The sequence below is a fragment of the Hoplias malabaricus genome, chromosome 9 (assembly GCF_029633855.1).
Source record: "Hoplias malabaricus isolate fHopMal1 chromosome 9, fHopMal1.hap1, whole genome shotgun sequence".
Classification (NCBI taxonomy): domain Eukaryota; kingdom Metazoa; phylum Chordata; class Actinopteri; order Characiformes; family Erythrinidae; genus Hoplias; species Hoplias malabaricus.
In genome coordinates this window covers 9,775,360-9,796,603 of record NC_089808.1, presented here as the reverse complement: position 1 = coordinate 9,796,603, position 21,244 = coordinate 9,775,360, and the positions used below count along the sequence as shown (strand labels likewise).

General features: G+C 40.0%; 1 protein-coding gene across 1 annotated transcript in view; it reads right to left on the bottom strand.

The window, feature by feature from the left end:
• adcy1b (adenylate cyclase 1b) overlaps positions 1-21,244 on the bottom strand; it is a 94,856-nt gene that overhangs the window by 51,958 nt on the left and 21,654 nt on the right. The window contains exon 4 of the mRNA XM_066682121.1: positions 7,850-7,961. Within this exon, the coding sequence (XP_066538218.1) occupies positions 7,850-7,961 (112 nt within the window). The remainder of the gene's footprint in view (positions 1-7,849; positions 7,962-21,244) is intronic.

Genomic DNA, 21,244 nt, shown 5'->3' with positions numbered 1-21,244 from the left:
CCCCAAGCACAACCCCCACCAATGCCAATTTTAGTTTGCGTTTAAAATTAAAATACTTAAGACAATTCATTTGTTTATGCTACTATCTCTGTAGCACATAAATATAACATAGAACTGGTGGAACTGAGCATGCATTAACAGTGCCAGTGGGGCTAGGTACAGCCTTAGTCACCATTGATGACAGTGTGGATTTACAGTTGTTGATACTTCTATCTATCTATCTATTGTTACACTTATATAGCGCCTTTCTAGATACCCAAGGATGCTTTACAATCCACACTGCTCAGAACGCTCAGAACACTCAATCCACACACACACACTGGCGAGAAGCAGCAGCCAAACGCGCACAGCGTACTCTCAACCAGGAACGACCGTCCACCTGGAGGACTGCATCGGGCACTAGGATTTCACCCAGGACAGAGTGCCAATCCATATCTGGGCACACACACATTCACTCACACATACATACATTAATTCACATACACACTCATTCACTCACACACCAGGACATTTTTTAGAGAAGCCAATTCACCTACCCTCCATGTTTTTGGACTGTGGGAGGAAAACGGAGACCCTGGAAGAAACCCACGCAGATACTTAAGGGTAAGGTAGAACTGTAAAGTTGGCTTGGAGTGGGGTGGGTATAGGATGCCAGACTTCACTTTTGAGACTTCTGGAGGTGTCGTGGGCTTAATTCAGTGAAACACTGAAGAGGGGAGGTGCCTACCTGATGACCCCTGTGAAGAGCTAGTGATACAGTGGGTGGTTTGGGTGCCCATGTGATGGGCTCAATGAGTAACCATAGGTGTTAAGGATAACTGGTTGCTGATTGCATTGTAAACAGCCACAGCAACTTTAGGGTGTAGGTGCAGGATTGGAACAGTAGAAATTATATGACTGCGGGTAGGAAGAGTGTGGGGTGGGCTCTTTGTGACGCTCTGATGGATTGGCATAGGACATTTTACATCTTATCTTGTGTATGATAATAATTAAATAATCTACTACAACAAAATGATAAAATATTCCCTTTACAAAACTACGGGTAGCCACAGCTAATTCTGTCACACGCCAACAACCCACAGGTCACTTTGAAGTGTCATGTGGCACTGTGAAAGTGGATTTTCATTGGATCGCATTTAGTTATGATGCAGGCTAAAGCACCAGTGGGAGAAGTCAATCATTTTCTACTGCAGCCAATCAGATACTAAATTTTCAGTGTCTGTATACAGTACTGTTCTGGCACCCTATATTTTTGAGTACAAATTCTGTTATAGATATTTATTTTATGAATTCTGCATTATTGAGTCAGTAAATAAACATTTTAGATTTACTTTACCAATAATAATAATAATAATAATAATGCTACAAAAAAGCAACTTATTAAAAACGAGATTACATTCAATAATAAAAAAAAATAATGAAGGTTTTTGCAGATTCTCCAAGGCACTGAGTTAAACTCCCATCAAATTTCTTTATAAAATTGAATAAATTGTACCTAGGACTAATATATACATATTACATATATATATATATTTTTTTTTTCCCAACCTAGGGCTCATATTTAAGAAGAAAAAAAAGCAATTGTTGTCTTTTTCTTTCAAGTAATAAAGAGTTAATTCCATTATTTTTGGAATAATTAGTCATCTTTACTTTCCAATATTTTTTGCATGTGCCAAAAACTTTTACACAGCACTGTATTTATATGTTGAGTGTTTGAAATTTAAAATCTCGTAAACCTACCTCCCCAGACCAGTATTGCGCCCTCCCCTGCAGGTTGAAAACCCCTGAATTATTAAGGTGGCGTGTCTCCTTTAGGCTTCATAAAAGTGTTTTATTCTAACCACATTCTGTAGATATTGATGGGTAGATTTTGTAGGCACCAATTTCCCAAGTGCTCATACTGTCCCAGAAACCTCTTTTGAAAATTTGCTGATTCTGAGAGTTGAAAGAGTTGGAAAAAGCTGAGTAGAATAATGATGATCGTTTGTTTTTATAGTTAGCAGCTTGTATAAAGTTGTAGAAAATCAATGAATAAAGAATATACAGCCTATAGAGCAGGTCCAGGAGAGTAGAAATAATTAATATATATTTAGAATGGAATCTCTTCCAGTATGATTTAAAATGATGGCATTATAGCATGAAAGGAACACTAGGTAAGATTTGGTATTCTTGCTCCTGGGCTCCCCCTACAGTTGCTGAGTGTAATTTACTGAATTAAATCAAGGGGGTCCTTCAAAAGATACATAGGGCAGTTTCTGCAGTACTGAGTTCTGAGTAGCAATGACAAAGGCTTCATTCGCCCTAGGCGAATATCACGGGTCAGGTCAGTAAATCACCACAATGATTATGAACCTGTAATTATTTGGACCTGTAAAAATATTAGTGTTCATTTATTGACAGCAACGAAAAGCTTAACAATGTACAATATGAGTTGGAGATTTTTGACTTGTGGACTACTCTCAGTAACACTGTTTAAAAACTCAAGCCCCTGCTGTCTTTGATCCACTCGTACCAGAGCAACACACACTAACACACCACTGCCACATCAGTGTCTCTGAATTGCTAACAATGATCCACCACCTAAGTGATACCTACTCTGTGAGGGCCCTGGCCATTGAAGAGCAGGGCGAAATGGGGATAAGAAAGCATGAAGGAAAAAAGGTGGACTACAGATAATGGAAGCCTGTGCTAGCATTTCTCCTGCAGTGTTGCTATCAGTGGGAGAAGAGTGGGAGAAGAGGGTTGCATTGACAATCCAACACAATGGACAGCACTTTGAACACATTTTATAAGTGCTCAGATACTTGTAAATAACTCATGGAAGAATAAAGTTACGTTAAAACCAATCACACCATTGTTTTTCTTGTGAAATGCCCAATAAGTTTGATGTGTCACATGATCCTCTTCCCATTGAAAAAACAAAAGTTGGATCCAAAATGGCCGCCATGGTCACCACCCATCTTGAAAAGTTTCCCCCCTCCCATATACTAATGTGCCACAAACAAGAAGTTAATATCACCAACCATTCCCATTTTATTTACATGTATCCGTATAAATGGCCCACCCAGTACAGTGTGTAATTGTCGAACTACAGAAGGCTCCTGCATTTTCAGTGGAGTTGATTAAATGAATAATGAGTGCAGAAACAAGGAAGTAATTTTAATGTTTTGGGCGATATATAAGCACAGAGCTAATAACTATGAACTGCATAGTGCTTAATTTTGATATTAAGCATGGCTGGTCAGAGAAGGATATCGGTGCTAGTCCAGGCCCCAGGAGAAATAAAGAAATATCCTCTCAGTTGCATCATTGAGTTCCTCCAACAAAAACAAGCCCAATTCTGCCTCATAAGCAAATGGCTAGCAACCTTAAAATGGATCAGATTACAGCACCCCAAACGAGGCTGCTGAAGTGCAAGATTAATTATATTGTTATCTCTATGGCTACTACTCCAGTGTCTAAAACACATGTAATGTACTGCTTTGCTGCACTCAGTCTAGAAAAACAATCCCATGAATGTGGTGTTGTAGCTTAGCCCCTGATGCTACTCTATGTACAAAGGTCATGGCAGATGGAGACAGAACATAATAGGTTGGGTTTTAGCTTCTCTTTGCCCTGTTAAAACCTCATTTAAGAGGCAGATGAAGACTAGTTTTGCTTTTAAGAAGTTATAAAATATGTTTTCTAGTCTCACATCGCCAGACTCTCCAGGGAGAGTCTGGTGCCTTTCGCCATTTAACGTGGCCAAGAACTGCCTACAACTGCAGGAATAAAAATCTCAAAGGACCAAGTCTGCTATTTTGGCATGACGTGCAGAAGGCGGCAACCTTTAAGATTCATGCCGGACCTGAACAAGCCGTCCATGTGGATGAGTGTTATTTTGTTTGGAAAGCCTCATTATGTTAGGAAAGTTCAGGTGATCAAGTTTGCTAGGATATAAACAAGATATTAATAAACACATTCTTGTGTGGGACAAAAGAAAAAAACGTGAGATCTTGTCACAGTAGGTCTTCTGGATGTACAACAGGGATTGGACAATGAAACTGAAACACCTGGTTTTAGACCACAATAATTTATTAGTATGGTGTAGGGCCTCCTTTTGCAGCCAATACAGTGTCAATTCATCTTGGGAATGACATATACAAGTCCTGCACTGTGGGCAGAGGGATTTGAAGCCATTCTTCTTGCAGGATAGTGGCCAGGTCACTACGTGATGCTGGTGGAGGAAAGCGTTTCCTGACTCACTCCTCCAAAACACCCCAAAGTGGCTCAATAATATTTAGATCTGGTGACTGTGCAGGCCATGGGAGATGTGCAACTTCACTTTCATGTTCATCAAACCAATCTGTCACCAGTCTTGCTGTGTGTATTGGTGCGTTGTCGTCCTGATACACGGCACCGCCTTCAGGACACAATGTTTGAACCATTGGATGCACATGGTCTTACTGGTGCAATGTGCAGTTAATGAAGATTGTCCACCAGGCTGCTCCAATTTAGCCATGAAACCTCCCACACTACAATGACAGGTGTTTCAGTTTCATTGTCTAACCCCTGTACGTATGTCATAGGCTATGGTCTAATCAGGCTTTAATCAGATATTAGGAGTGAGCAAAACATGTTGAGGCTTATATACAATACATTGTCAACTTTGTTGACTAATTTTGCGTGATATTTGAAATTTTACTTGCAGGTATAGCACCAGATTTAATAGTTTTGACATTTTTGTAATGGTCTAGTCCTAATAGTCCAAATTTGTCCAAAACTGCATAGTAATATGACACTAATGCACCTACAATATAGCGGACCCTGAACTGGATAAGCGATTACAGATAATGAATGAATGTGGATGGTGAGTAATGGTTCACAGATTACATTCAGATAAGATTGTGAGTGTGTGGATACACATAAATGTGTGAATGGGGAACGAGTGTATAATTTAGTAGAGAATGAGGAATACCAAAACCTTCAGGCACCTATAAGAAATGCATGACTTTCACTGTTGAGAAATCATTATTTCATAAAAACCCAATGAGAAAGTAGCAGTGGTTGGTTGACCACAGAAATCTCTTTATAAACCTTACAAATATTTCAGTAGGAGGACTGTGGAGTCTCCTAACTAATGCTGCTTTGTGGTGCTGCTGGAATCTATAGGACATTTGTGGAAGGTGGCCTTATCTGCATGTCTTGTCGATAGTTCATCTGAGGGCAAGCCCATCTCATTTCATGCAGATTTAGAAGGGTATTGCATCACATTTCAAATCTGTTCAACAATGTCCCCTCACAGATGTTACAGACATGTTCTGATGAGTTTTCCTTCCCACAGGGAGACCACATAGATCTAAGGACATTCTTTCTGAGATCTCTAATTCTACCATAGGATAAAGCCCTCAGAATACAGTGGAAATTCTCAACAGTAATATAAACAAACAATACATAATCCTGCAGCAGCCTCAGAAATGACATAAAAATGCTGTATATGGCTTACAGCAATATATTGCACAGAAACATTAAATGAGGTTAAGAAAAAAATCTTTATATATATATATATATATATATATATATATATATATATATATATATATATATATATATATATATATATATATATATATATATATATAAGAATGTTGTTCACACAGTAAACTAACATAATGTGTAAGATATTGTGCTAATGAAATGCATTTTTAATACCACAATTGTTATTCTAACATTGTTAATGCATTTTTCTAGTCTGACCCTAGTGTTTTTGTAAAATCTATGATTGTAGTCCTCTTGTTTAAACACAGCTTTTACATGGCTTTCTAATGAAAAGCTCAATATTTTCGGAAGATGCCAAGAAATGCTTGAGAGAAACCAAAGGATTAGTCAGCAAGTCACAATCTCGAAAAAACAAAGCGTACAGCATCATTTCCCTCAAAATCCTCCACTAAAACAAATATCCATAAGCTATTATGAAAGGGTCTCTCTACCAGTGGCAGCTTCTGGTATCCATCTAGACCATTGGCACCTTGCATTGTACAAGCTAATCAGGAAACTTATTTGGCACCATCATGTAACACTGAAGAGTTGTTTTTTTTTTTTTTGGTCACCTCATGTTGCAATACCACCAGTAACCACTAATTTTCACTTTATCTACATACTAGCTCAGTGGTCGGCAACCTTTACCACTCAAAGAGCCATTTGGACCCGTTTCACACAGTAAAGAAAACACTGGGAGCCACAAAATCCTTTTGAAACTTTACATGAAATAACACTGCGCATAACAGGTTTTTTTTTTTTTTTGCCTTTGTGCTTTGTATAAACAAACTATACTGTGTTACATTTATGAAATTAATGAACGACTGCAGAAAAATGAAATAACATTTCTGCATGCAACAAAACATTTTTAACTCCAAAAAAAGATGTTGTGTTGACGGTTAAGTAAAATACTCAATGTCTATTTGTGTCCTTGTAGTAATGGGGGAAAAAAACGCCGAACTTAAATTATCCACTGGCAGCAAACAAAAATGCTGTCCTCTCTCTGCGTGCCGTCATCCTTTTACTGGCGCTGTGCAGTCAGCTGTCAAAAAGTTCAAGAAACCGCACACTGACGGGTGTCGCACATTGGAAGTTGTGACGTGTATTAAGAGAGACAAAATATTTTAAATATTAAAATATTTTAGATGTTACAAGATCGGGTGGCGCAGCAGGTAGTGTCGCAGTCACACAGCTCCAGGGACCTGGAGGTTGTGGGTTCGATTCCCGCTCCGGGTGACTGTCTGTGAGGAGTTGGTGTGTTCTCCACGTGTCCGCGTGGGTTTCCTCCGGGTGCTCCGGTTTCCTCCCACAGTCCAAAAACACACGTTGCAGGTGGATTGGCGACTCGAAAGTGTCTGTAGGTGTGAATGTGTGTGTGTTTGTGTTGCCCTGTGAAGGACTGGCGCCCCTCCAGGGTGTATTCCCGCCTTGCACCCAATGATTCCAGGTAGGCTCTGGACCCCCCGCGACCCTAAATTGGATAAGCGGTTACAGATAATGGATGGATGTTACAAGATCGCCATAATCTTCATAGAGTTACATTTAGAAAATGAACGAACTAAAATAAAATACATTTTAATTAAATACTCAGTAATTGTTTTCAAAAGCTGAGCCGCATCAGAGGGATCAAACAGCCGCGGGTTGCCGACCCCTGTACTAGCTCTATCCAGGTGTTCATTATAAAGGTCTTCTTCAGTGAAATTACTTTGCCTCTGCAATGACTGAACAATCAACTATGGTCATAAACAAATAATTTGTTATTTAGTTGTCCTCTCAAATATTTTGAAAATATCTCTAGCTGCTCCAATTATCCTTACAAAGGTGTGCCCAAAACGAATCAGTTTTTAAATCCCTCGGTGTCATTACTGGGATGAGAATAGTCTGAGAATGGACAGTGAGTGTAGAAACAAGGAGTTGATCATAATGTTATGTTTGTTTTTGAACTATTTATTTGAGTTTGCGCATTGTATGCCGCCTCCCTCACCTTTTTCACCTAAAACAACAGCATCATTAATCAGGCCACAGTGTTCAGTCCAAACCTAACTGGCTGTCAATAAAAGCTGTGAGTAAGCTGGACAGATGTAGATGCTGTGCTGTTATAGGCTTCTCAAGGTTCACCAACAAATGCCCAGCATCACTCTGACATCTCTGTATCTCTGCATCTCTGGCTTTCACATAGTGAGGCAGAAAAAGTGCAGAACTCTCTCCCACACTGTGAACTTTCTTGGCTCAACAAAGTATCCCACTGTCACCGTTGCTCTCCGAGGTGTTAAGTTGCCGTGGTAACAGCGACGGGACCAATGAACGTGAGGTGTGAGCAAGGATGACTCACCGTGGCCAGCTCGTCGAACTTTCCAAAGAGTTCGTTCAGCAGCTTCACCAACTCTTGTGCTGTGCACTGAGACGCCAGGCTGGTGAACCCCACGATATCCGCAAACAGAATACTACAGAGAGAGAGAGAGAGAGAGAGAGAGAGAGAGAGAGAGAGGGAGAGAGAGAGAGAGAGAGAGAGTCTAGAGCAGTGGTATAGCATACATGGTTCAAAAGTTTAAAACCATTTATCATATTCATTATTGCTATTATTTCATTCAAAAATAATTCAAACAGTGTAAGACAAAGTATATGCTAGAAGATATTTTAAGATTTTTATTCAATGTTTTTATTTTCAATAAATTTGGGAAGCCTCAAGAAGTAACTAAATAACAAAAGATATACTGTAATTATTTATTCATATATTCAGTGCTTAATACGACTTCATAAGATGCACTGAGGTTAATATGGGCGATAAGATCTATTAGCCCTCATTTGACTTAAGCATTTCTCCCTTTGTAGAATCTCCGAGGACTGATCCATTCCTGCTCAAATGACATCAATTTTATGAATTTGAAGTCGGATTGAATATAACATTGTGTTACAACTGCACATGATCAAACGAAACAAACGAGAGATACGACAGAGTGATGCAACGTGTCTACACCACATATATCAAGTCTGTGTAATGTCAAATCAGAATGTAATTTAACTACAGCCCAATTAGAAAACAGCTTAAGACTTCAAATATTATTGGTCAGTATCCTAAATACGCTGAGAGACTAGAGCAATGCATCAGAAAAAGACGTGGTGTGTTTGTTAAAACAGTCTGACTGCACTGTACACTGGCCTTTGGAAGCTTTCTGATTTTTACATTGTCATTCCCTTTGTATTTCTTATATTTATGACATGGTATCATTGTAATCATACTTGATGCTTTTTTAAAATATATAAAATAATAGAAATAAAAGAAATGTGTGTGGTGTATTTATTGCTACAAATCTGAAGCAATAAGCTCCATCAAACCCCTCAGAATAATGGTACGAATATTGCCAAAATGATTAATCGAATTTTATTTACTCACAATTGCCATCAAGATGCTTTAAAACACAACTGCTGGACTGCTCTTTTATTTTATTTGTCCTCAAAACCCATCAGTCAACTCATTGGGGCTGACGTGTAGCAAGGATAGACCTCATGAACATGGCACTACAAAGTGTAAAGCTGTTTTTACACTGGCTAATGTGCAGAGCAGTAAATCCACTCATGATATTGCCTTCATAGATTATCTGAGGATAAACTGCACAAAATGGAATGTGTGGAAGGGCTGATATGAAGAATTTGATCTTAATAATCTAAATCAGAAACACACAAACAATTTTCGAATAATTTAAGTGTTTCCTAGAGCCATGCATTACACACACAAGTATATTAACTGCTCTGTTTCAGGTATCTAATGTAAAATAAAATATATTGATGAATAAATGTAGTCCAGAACAAATTTAATTTTAATCCATTCATTCATTCATTCATTCATTCATTATCTGTAAGCGCTTATCCAGTTCAGGGTCGCGGTGGGTCCAGAGCCTACCTGGAATCACTGGGCACAAGGCAGGAATACACCCTGGAGGGGGCGCCAGTCCTTCACAGGGCAACACACACTCACACATTCACTCAAACCTACGGACACTTTTGAGTCGCCAATCCACCTACCAACATGTGTTTTTTGGACCGTGGGAGGAAACCGGAGCACCCGGAGGAAACCCACGTGGACACAGGGAGAACACACCACACTTCTCGCAGACAGTCACCTGGAGTGGGAATCGAAGGTCCCTGGAGCTGTGTGACTGCGACACTACCTGCTGTGCCACCGTGCCGCCCTATTTTAATCCATTTTAATGAAAATACCTCTTTGAATTCATGTGCTTCATATAATGAGGAAAATTCAGCCAATTAATTAATGAAGCAGCCAAACGAATAAAAAAGTGACCATTATGTGAAGCACATGATACCCCTGTCTTAAATTTTAACTACATATTTGAACTTAAATTTGTTCTATGAATATTATATGAGAATGAAATCAGTTGAATGCTATTAAAACTGTGTACTTCAGTCTAAAATGAATCAGTTTAATCAGACTCAGATTCATTTGACTCAGTAAAACAGGATGGTGAGGGAAAAAAGGACTGTTGGAGAAAATGAATTTCACTACTTTACATTTTTCATCTCCATGTTCTGACATCTGTGTAAGCTGAAGGCCTAAAGCGATAAATTGATTCTGAAGACCATGACAATGAAAATCCAAACTGTAATGTATTTTCAATTACATTTTGAAGTGTCTAAATTTCTGCATAAATGAAAATTCCTTCCTAGTTCACTTTATTGCTTACGCAATTGTAATGCCTGAATCTTAATTTTGAGAACATGTATATGCACGAGTGGAAAAATCAAATTAATTCAAATATAGGATTTCATTTACATTTGAGACTGAAATGTTTTCATATTTACCTGGCAGTAACTTCATATGTTTCTATTCAGGTGCTGTATCACATGACTAAACTAACCTACAGGCAATTGCATTCCAGTACAACTTCAAAGGCAGAACTTGCCTAAAAATCATTTAGAGTGGACACAATCTCCTTTTCAAACACAAAAAGTGGTTCAATTGTTCACAGAAACTCTGTGTATGTTACGTACAGACATACTGGGAACTGCAGTTCTCTCTGGTTTGTTTATGTTCAGAAGCCCCACACCTTTTAAGTTGGAACAGTATGTCTGAGGAGAAAAACAACCGTTGTTTATGTGGCTGTTTTAACTTGTCTGTAAGTTTTTTTATTCACTATTTGAATTACCACAGAATTTAATTTGTAACTTCTGGTCTGGTCATTTTCATGAAGTTAGTACTTGCCCAAGTCAGCAAGTCAATGTTATCCACCTGCGGAGCAGGAATTAAGCAATATACTAAACTCTTTTCATGATTTTCAACGTTTGTATGGCTCTTTGTGGTTTTTCTCCCACAAGCTGACCAAGGTACTTAGCTTTTAATTATTTACTGACACTGGGGTTTCGTAAATACAATAGTTTGTTTTTCAGCATGCAAAAAGACTCAAGATCTAGCAAATGATGAGGAGACATCTTCTGAATTTTAGAAAACGTGTTCAGTTCCATTCAAGCATAAAGCATTAATCAAAACAACCAGACTGTATGCCTTTAAAGATAGATTACATATCAATACTTTGTGTGGAATTTCAAAAATTTTATTTCTCAAAAGTATACCGTTATGCCTCATTATTCCTATTGATTTCAAATGGGAATCCTGCAAAACAAGCAGTGGCCACTGGTTCTATCCCTGGTGTCACCTCTGCCATCCAAGCACATGCTTCATCCAAGACAGCCCAAATGGCCTCGGTCTCAAGCTCTCTTCTCCCCTCATCACACGCAAAACCCTAACCAGCTGGGAACATCTATTAGCTGCCACTGAACATCTGGATAGTTAGCATTCTTATCCAAGTGTGTTGAGTTGTAAAGTGGTGTTGTGCTCGCAGCTTTTTGAAAAAGAAGTGGTATTTGGTTTTACACGTCTCACATGAAGTGTTTTCGGATTTGTGGCACTGTGTGTAGTTGGTTGGAATTGACAATAAATATAAATGGGGAGGAAACAAGGTAAAAAGCAGTGAAATCAGCTTATTGGAAAAAAGTTCTGCAGATTTCAACTTTATGCTGCTGCAATGCACTAGGACAATCAAAGCCAGAGTACACAGGATTGCATCAGGTGCTTACTCACCCCTCCATGATAGATTTATTTATTATTTATTAATAGATATAGAATATCTATTTTTGTACAGAACCAATGTTTGTTTTGAAGTAGTGCACATGGTTTTGGTGGGAAGGAAAATTTTAAATCAAATTAAAGCTCCTAGGTGACACTGATTGAGGTAGCTTTAATGCTAGTGTAGAGAACTGTGCTCTTTAAAAAAATACAAAAGCAATAAATCTGTTTTCTATATTTATTGTACGCTTATGTACTGCCATAATTATTTTCTATGATTGTTAACTGGCACAGTTATATTATATTCAATTCTTTCACTTCTACAATGAAACAGATGTGGTGAGTCATGTGGTGTGACAAAATGCAGCATGAAATATTGCAAGTGGACATGTATCATTATCAAATCAGCAGATCATAACAATCCTGATGTTGATGATGAAGATACAACTCTGTAATTCAGCTGTGCCTAGGGCCTTCATTAGAAAGCTGAGACTGTAAGTGCGCTTCTATTTCCCTATTTTTTTAAATCACCGTTGTACGTGAACGACATAGTACCACTGGAGCAGCATTCAGATAAATCCTATTTTGCTAATGTTCAACATTTTAGCAAGAACAAGCTGGCTATAAGCCACAAAGAGAACAACTTTCAGACTACAGTCCTCTGTCCAATACTTAAGGCGCCAGAAGATAACAATAACTGATTCACTGTGCAGGGGGAAAGGGCCAGAATGTCTGATGTGGAATAATGTTTATGGGAGGAGACAAAACTGGCCTAAGAACCAGATTTGAATGGAAGAAAGTAAAGGCAAATGGACTCTAAACAAAATAATGGTTGACTGCAGGTTTTGGGGGTGGGAGTTGGGGGTGCACCCTATAGTCCTAACCTTGCATGGCTGCATCTAAATTATCATTATCTCAGCAAAGTGCTCACTAACATAGATGTGGACAAATTTGTGAACAATATTTGAGAGAAAAATGCCTTTTGTGTACATAGGAAATGTCTATTTTTTCCATTTGGTTTAGTTCTCACAACATACAATAAATGGTTGGTAGGCCTCTTCCCTAACAAATTTTCTGTGTAGCCTCAAACACGGGAGTTACATAGTGGCACCCAACATAGGGCCTACAATGTTTTCTTCAACCTTTGACAGTAGTAGTGCTGTGGAATGATTAGTTTATTGTTGTTGGAGTTTTGTTTTCAGACCATATTAAATATTACTGCAGTACACTAAAATGGCATCTGGCTGTTGACATGAGTCTGCAGATGGGACCTCTACCCCTTGGATTTTACAGCTGACCCATTTGGACTTGACCCTGTTAGTGACATTGTACATACCTTAAGCCAATTATACATAGATTCTGAGGAAGATGACAATAATAATGGTGAACATGCAACCGACCAGGAAGACAGTGCCCAAAATGATGAAGACAGTCATGGCGTTGAGGTTCCACCTCCTCCACCTCTCTTCCACCTTTACTCTAGTAGATGACCTATTCTCCATTTGAGATGTCAGACTACAGAATTTAGAAGATGGGGTAGCTGAACTATAGGAACAGCTTCCACTTCTAGTGTATGAACATTGTTCTGCTTTGAGGAATGACATGGAGATACTGTCTGAGAGACTGAAAGATATGATAGATTGACTTTTCAGAGAGAAAACAGGCCGGAAGACAGGCTTTACTACCATGTGGAAAGACTGACAGATCATCTCAAAGATCAAATAGACCTAGAAGTACAAGACCTAGAAGGTCTGTCTTAGACTGTTTGAAAAGAAGAGATGCACAATTGGAAAGAAAGTTCCAAGAACAAATCATGGTGGCATCAACTCCCTTTTCACTGACATCAGGCAGAGAAAAAGAAGTAGTCTTATGAACCATTCTTCCTATGGACTTGTAAGTTCAAACAAGCCAACTATCATAATGGACTTTCCTAGGTTTGGTAGGTCTGAAGAAGAAACTGACTGTGTAGTTTATGTTGAGAAGTGTGAAGATTTTCTTGCAGTACACCCTCTAAAATATAATGAGATTTTACCAAATCTCAAATCTACTTTCTCTGGACTGGTGGAGAGCAGAAAAGTGTTTTGTAAAGAAGTGGGCATATTTTAAATCTGCTTTCCTTCATGCTTTCCTAACAGAAGATTATGAAACTGAAGCTAATAGATGCTTAAGGGAGCACAAACAAGTTGAGTATGAACGTATACGTTAATTTCTAAAGGAGGAAAAGCATGAAAGAACGCTCAAACCATTCTATGTAATGACCATCTTCGTCTGGCAAGTGTCCTGAGAGGTTACCACAGTCAAATAACTACTGAGGGTTAGGAACTTCATTGAAAGGGACCTGAAGGAAGTAAAGACGTATGGCATGAAGACTAGGGGAGAGTAAAGAACCATTGATACAGCGTCCTAGGCCTTTAAAAAACACACCACATTTTCCTGCCCAGCTCGAGTGCTGCAAAGTGCACCCAACCAGTCTCTCACTGTACCTCTAGTCATCAGAAACCAAACCATTGCTGTTCTGGTGGGAACAGGGAGTACCTTTTTTCCTTGATTTGGGAGTCTTGTTGTTGCAGATTAAGGGAGAAAGGAGAGAACTGGCAGCACGCCAACAGGCAAACTTTCCTGCTTGCTAATGGACAAGCCCAGATGGCAAAGGGAAAGGTTGACCTTAATGCCACCTTGCAGGGTGTCAAGTTCTGGCACGCCTTTTTTGTAATGGCTAATAAAGCTCTAGCTTTCTTTGGTGTTTGGACTGGACCTACTCAGGTTTGTAGGTGTAGGCCTAGATTTTCAACATGCCAAGTACACACTTGCAAACCACAATACCTCATTTCCATTTGATGTGGATGGTGGAGAAAGTACTGATCCTACACATAAAATCAACTTGTATAAAGGGTCATAGCACAAGATCCTTTAAAAGAACTGGAGCTTAACAAACAAATCTGCACATTGGTAGATAAAGCTGAGGTGGCCCGTAAGATTTACACCATCAATGAAGTTCCTGTGCCCAGCGCCCCTAGCAGGTTTCCCAGGAAATGCAACCAATTATCAAGAAGGAAGTTGACCATATGTTAGCCCGGGGCATTATCCATCCCTCAAATTCTCCATGGGATTCACCATTGGTCCTAGTCCCAAAAAAGGATGGTGGCACCCAATTCTGTGTTGACTACAGAAGACTTAATGCCAAGATGCACCCAGATGGTTACCCAAGACATACTTGAGTCCCTAAACGGAGCTTGCGTTATTAGCACATTAGACATAAGAAGTGGCTTGCTGGCAACTCTGTAGAGTCGGTAGAGTCAGACAGCATTGAGAAAACAGCATTTGCTACCTGCTGTGGATTGTTCGAATTTACTGTGATGCAGTAGCCTCGCTCCAATAGCTAATGGAAGGGGTACATGCCCGACTAATTGGTCATTGTTGTTTCATTTACAATGATGACGTTGTTTATTCCTCATCAGTAGATCAGCATGTCAGACACCTGGAAGAAGTGTTCCAATGCCTGCATGAAGCTGGTTTAACCCTTAACCTAAAAAAAGTGCAATCTTCTACATCACTCTCTGACAATCTTAGGCCATGTAATTTCTGCTGAAGGTATTCAGACAGAACCCAGCAAATTGGAGGCCACTCAGAACTTTCCCCAACCAACCTAGGAGTGCTGGAGGGAGTTTGAGGATCTCAAGCAAACCCTAACCTTAACCCTAACCCAAGTTCTGCACCAATACTAGCCCAACCTGATTTTAACAGGCAGGTCCAGGTCCAGGAAAGACCAAATATTACAATCAGAGGAGGAGCTTACCAATGCGGAGATAGAGTATGCATGAGGACTCATCCGTTGTTTCTGGCCAAAGTTAGTTATGCTGCCAAATTAGCTGAAAAATGGAAAAGCCCAGCAAAGATCATTCACCAGATCAACCCAGTAAATTATCAGATTGAATATGTCAATGACCCCAAGCAGATCGACACCATTCACGTCAAACTTCTTAAACCATACAATGGCATTGATGGGTCTCTTTCTGAAGGAGGGGGTATAAAAGCAGTGTAAACAAATTTTCTGTGTAGCCTCAAACATGGGAGTTACAATATATATGTGTGTTTCCACAACACAATTAACAACTATAAATGAGTGTTACTACAATTAATATACAAGAAACAAGATTAATACAAAGATGTTTTAGTGGTCAGATATACCTAGGTCTCATTTAAAGACCTTGAAGGCCCTGTTGCTTCACAATTAAAGCATTTTTATGAATGCTATTTTGCATTTATTTATGTATTCATTCATTCATTTATCTATGAGCTTTGGGGCCTATACAACTGCAGTGTTTCAACTGGTAGAAGCCATATTCCTCACAGGCCTTCTAAACAAGAAATGTGCTGGAGTGTTGTCAGCAAAAAATGAAGGGTTTTCACGGTCATCTAGCAAGACGAGGCTTAATTCTATAATTATTATAAAAAAAACACTACGTGACTCATCCTCACTCCCACCAAACATACGCAGAATTAACTATGTCCGCAGGCATTATATCCTGTATGCTCCCTGATAAACAGCACGTTCTCTCTCTTTATGAGTGCTAAATCAGATCAGTTCACTGTAAGGGCATTTTCTCTAACCCTGCCCAAAGCCTCAAAATTACACACACACACACACACTTACTGCCACAGCCCAGCATATTATAATACCTCCTCAAATGAAATTACCAGCAGGGGCACAAATGAACGGACACAAAGTAGACTAAGCATGCTTTCTTGCCTTTGAGAGAATAAAGTGAGGCCGCACTTGTGCTAGGTAGGAGGATCATGAAGGATCATGGAGCATGGAACATTACACTGTCAAAATATGTTATTTGACATGAATATGTGACTAAAATAATACAAAGTTGAGTACCATGCTGTCTAATTAATTCAGAATGCCTTAAATTAAGTGAATCCCTGTTTTACCTTCGCCCATTGTGGACACAGATGTTCAGTTGTGCATACAGCTTCACAGAGAACCATGTATAAAATACGATGCTCTAAGAGATGGACCTGTGAGGCAGTAAATTGATGGAACACCATCCAGAACTTTTACAATGAGTTGGGCTTGGCTTTCGTAATCCAGGACTTATAATCCAGCAACAGTCCCAGACCTCATAAATCTCTTGTGGACGAATTCCATCAAATAGCCTTCCTAGGAGCTGCCAAGGGAAGCCTTCTCCCAGTGTCTGCGTGGGTTTCCTCTGGGTGACTGTCTGTGAGGAGTTTGGTGTGTTCTCCCCGTGTCTGCGTGGGTTTCCTCCGGGTGACTGTCTGTGAGGAGTGTGGTGTGTTCTCCCTGTGTCTGCGTGGGTTTCCTCCGGGTGACTGTCTGTGAGGAGTGTGGTGTGTTCTTTCTGTGTCTGCGTGGGTTTCCTCTGGGTGACTGACTGTGAGGAGTGTGGTGTGTTCTTCCTGTGTCTGCGTGGGTTTCCTCCGGGTGCTCCGGTTTCCTCCCACAGTCCAAAATCACACATTGGTAAGTGGTTTGGTGACTCAAAAGTGTCCGCAGGTGTGAGTGAATGTGTGAGTGTGTGTGTTGCCCTGTGAAGGACTGGCGCCCCCTCCAGGGTGTATTCCCGCCTTGTGCCCAATGATTCCAGGTAGGCTCTGGACCCACCGCGAACTGGATAAGTGCTTACAGATAATGAATGAATGAATGACTTATACAGTTCACGAAAATGCTTTAAAACTTATTTGTAGAAGAAATATTTGGATGATCAGGTGATCACAAACTTTTGGCCTCATAGTGCAGATGTCCAGACCAGTGTCTTATCACCAGTGTCTTATCACAGGCATTATCATTGTTTAAAACAAACCAAAATGCTGAGATACAAATCCAGAGATCTGTACTAGTGCTTATGCTCATAAGGACTGTGAGGAAAACGAGAAGTGGTTCTATGTAGCTGGCACATGCACATAGATGCTCATGCATTCTCTCTCTTTTTTTCTCTCTCTCTCTCTCTCACACACACACACACACACACACACACACACACACACAAAACAAAAAAGACAAATGGACTCTTCAGATGTCATGTGGCATGTGTGTGGGCTGGTTTTTCGAACACAGTAGCAGAACGCTGCGTCTTCGGAGGGATCCGCTAAATGCCACTTTGTCATACCGCAGATGTCAACGTAATTGGGTGCTATAAATTCAATTTGCTGTGAATATTTTAATTGGAGGGCCATCTGTGACAGGAGAACATGAAGAAGGATAGCTTTCTAAAGAAGTTCCATGTGGTCCAAGCTGAACCTTTACCAAGGTATCAGTAACCAGTTCTTGAGGTCATAGAGGCATTTTTCTCGATCCACAAGAGCTGAGCAGCACAATGTTATCATTGGATTCATACAGCAATCAGCTATAACATAACTAGCCTTGTTAAGTTAACTTCACTTACCATATAAATGCACTTGGTAGTTCTACAGTAGTTCCACTGATGAAAGACTAGAGGACAACCAACACAACAGAAGAGCTACTGTTGCTACAAAGTGGACCAACGAGGTAGGAGTGTCTAACAGAGTGGACAATGAGTGGGCACAGTGTTTAAAATCTCGAGCAGCACTGCTGTGTCTGATCCACTTGTACCAGCGCAACACACATAAACACACCACCAGCACGTTAGTGTCCCTTCAGAGCTAAGAACGATCTACCATCCAGATCATACCTGCTCTGTGAGGGGCCTGTAGCAGTCCTGACCTCTGAAGTACAAGAAAGAAGGCTAACAAAGTATACGGAGCAAGAGATGAATGTAAAAACAAGGAGGTCATTTTAACATCAGAGCCAGGTTCCTACACTTGAAATTCCTGAAGACAAAGAGATGCTCTGAATAGTAGAAACAGAAGTAAGAACTGTAAGAAAGTTCTGAACCGTAGACAAATTTACGAAACAGGGCAAAGGCAACGTGCGGTTCCTAGAACAGATGGAGGATTCTAAAAAGGGATAGAGCACAGAAAACAGAAAAAGGGCTCTTTAATAAAGGCAGGTAAAAACAGAAGGTTCACAAAAAAACATTTAACGTTTAAGAAGAAAAATGAAGAACAAATACAGGGCGGTGACAGAAAGATATAAAATAATATGGAGGAAGAAGGGAACTGAAACCTGGTGGAACCTCTCTGTAACATTGAGAAGGCAGAGACAACAGGTTCAGAGACTCAGCACATAAGGTTCTACAACAGAGACAGAGGGTTGACTAAGAGACAGAGTGGAGACAGAAGAGACAGACTGGAGACAGAAGAGACAGACTGGAGACAGAAGGTTCTAGAACAGAGACAATCTGAAGCCAGGAGGTTCTAAAACAGAGACAAAAGTGAGATGTGACGCTTTAAAACAGCTACCGGGTGAAGACAGAAGGCCAGGTGGGTTGTAAAACATAGACGGGTGGGTGAGACACAAAATATGAAATAGCCACAGGGTGGAAACAGAAGGTTCTAGAACTGGCAGACAATTTTAGACTGGGATATTTTAGAGATACAAGGTTCTAGAACAAGTAAAGGGCAAAACATTTCCAACAGAGAAGAGACAGATACAGAAAAAAGGTTTTAGGACAGAAGCAAAGCAGAGATAGAAGGTTCAAGAAGAGGATTCCACAACTCCATAGCTTGTATTGGTAAGTTTTATGGAGCCACACTGAGGCAGTCTATGAGTTCAGGACTGTATACTGTGGTCTAGACATGATTCACTGACTTAAATTTTTAGTCTTAAGCCCTTGATATGTATTGAGCGTGGGAGGGGAAGTGGACCTGTCAATCAAACAAAGGACCTTGCCATTTTCAGGGATCCTGTATTACACAACAAGGTATTAGTGCAATCCGACAGATACTTCAACAGCCACTCCAGTCTGTAGCACATCATTCATCTCTATTACTGAGAGGAGTGCTGGCCTGATATTGTCCTGCAATAACCCATTAGATTCCATCAAGCTGGGGTCGGCCGTGACACCACAGGCCTCTGCCGCGCCTTCATTTCCTGCACAAGACCTTGTCACAGTCTCATCCATCATTCTACGTGTGTGTGTGAGCGTGTGAGTAGGTTTGAGTGTTTGTGTGTGCGCGTGTGGGTAAATGTGTGTATGCATGTGAGAGGGTGACAACAACCAGGAGGACAGCTTCCCAATTATGCTAATGCCACAGCTTAATGCTGTTGTGTGAGGGGAATAGGAAGAGCAGGTCCTCAGACAGGAACTGCAACAAAGTGCATCCATACACAGGAGTATGTAACGCTGTGTTTGTTGTTTAGGAATATAGAAAATTCACTCTTATTTCATTGTTGAAATTTTGGGGGCTGAGGGGAAAGAAGATGATGATGAAGAAGGAAAAGCAAATAAATTATTATTATTATTATTTTTAATTATTATTATTATTATTATAATCGCTGTCACACAGCTCCAGGGACCTGGAGGTTGTGGGTTCAAGTCCCGCTCTGGGTGACTGTCTGTGAGGAGTTTGTGTGTTCTCCCTGTGTCTGCGTTGGTTTTCTCCGCGTGCTCCGTTTTCCTCCCACAGTCCAAAAACAATAGTGTCCATAGGTGTGAGTGGATGTGTGAGTGTGTGTTGCCCTGTGAAGGACTGGCGCCCCCTCCAGGGTGTGTTCCTGCCTTGTGCCCAGTGATTTCAGGTGGGCTTCGTACTCACCGCGACCCTGACAACAGTTTAAATATCAGTTATATGTTATGCAAAAATGATTTAAATCTTATTTGTATCTGTAACTGTAAAGTTTTTCAAGTGCTTAGTCAATAGATAGAGCCAAGCAAGCTCTCTCACTGGTTAGGTCTTCAGGAGCTGAACAGAAGGCCTGTTTTCTTAGTAATATGTAAGTACAATGCAGAAGAATTGACAATCACACCCTAATGTTTTTTTTTGAGACAATTATCATTCTTTGCCATCAGAACTATCACTATCTATCTATATCACTATTTTTGTATACATGTTCATGCCTGATCAGTGAGTTTTAGTTCAAAATTAGATGGAAATACAATAGCAGCAGCTCTTTATTATAAAAGCTTAAAATAAATCAGGTGTCAGGATTGACCCTTCCTTCCTGTGCCACATTCTCTCTGGTCCTGTTTCCTGTTGCTCTCCCCACCCTCATCCTTGTGTTCCTTTAGCCACATCCTTTGTTCTTAGTCTCTCTTAGTCTACTCCAGATGCTTCCTTTTGTCCTGTCTTTAAAAGCTCTGTGTCTAGTTTGTTTGTCTGTATTTCACATAGTAATTTTGGGTTTAGTCCTTAGTCTTTCTCTTGCATTTCAAGTACTGTCTTGTCTTGTCCTTCTGGTTCTGAAACGTCTTCTTCTGGTTTTTGGTTTGGTTTCTGGCTTGTACTGTCATTTCTGGTCTTCAGTCACAGTTGGCCAAGGATATACAAAGTAGGAAACAATGCAAAAACATCACATTAAAAAGTTAGTTATAAGTTTAATTATAACATGTTTCAGAAACCTAGAACAATGTACTAAAACAGACAAGGGGGAGGTAGGATAAGGGGGTTACTCTTACAGTATAACGTTCATCTATATTCTTCCCATTACATTTCTAAATCATTCAAATTCAGTGCTTACACAGATTATTATTCTCAGTAGTCATTTTGTTCTCCAACAGTCACTCCTTTACAGCTCAGCTTATAATGCATAACGCAACA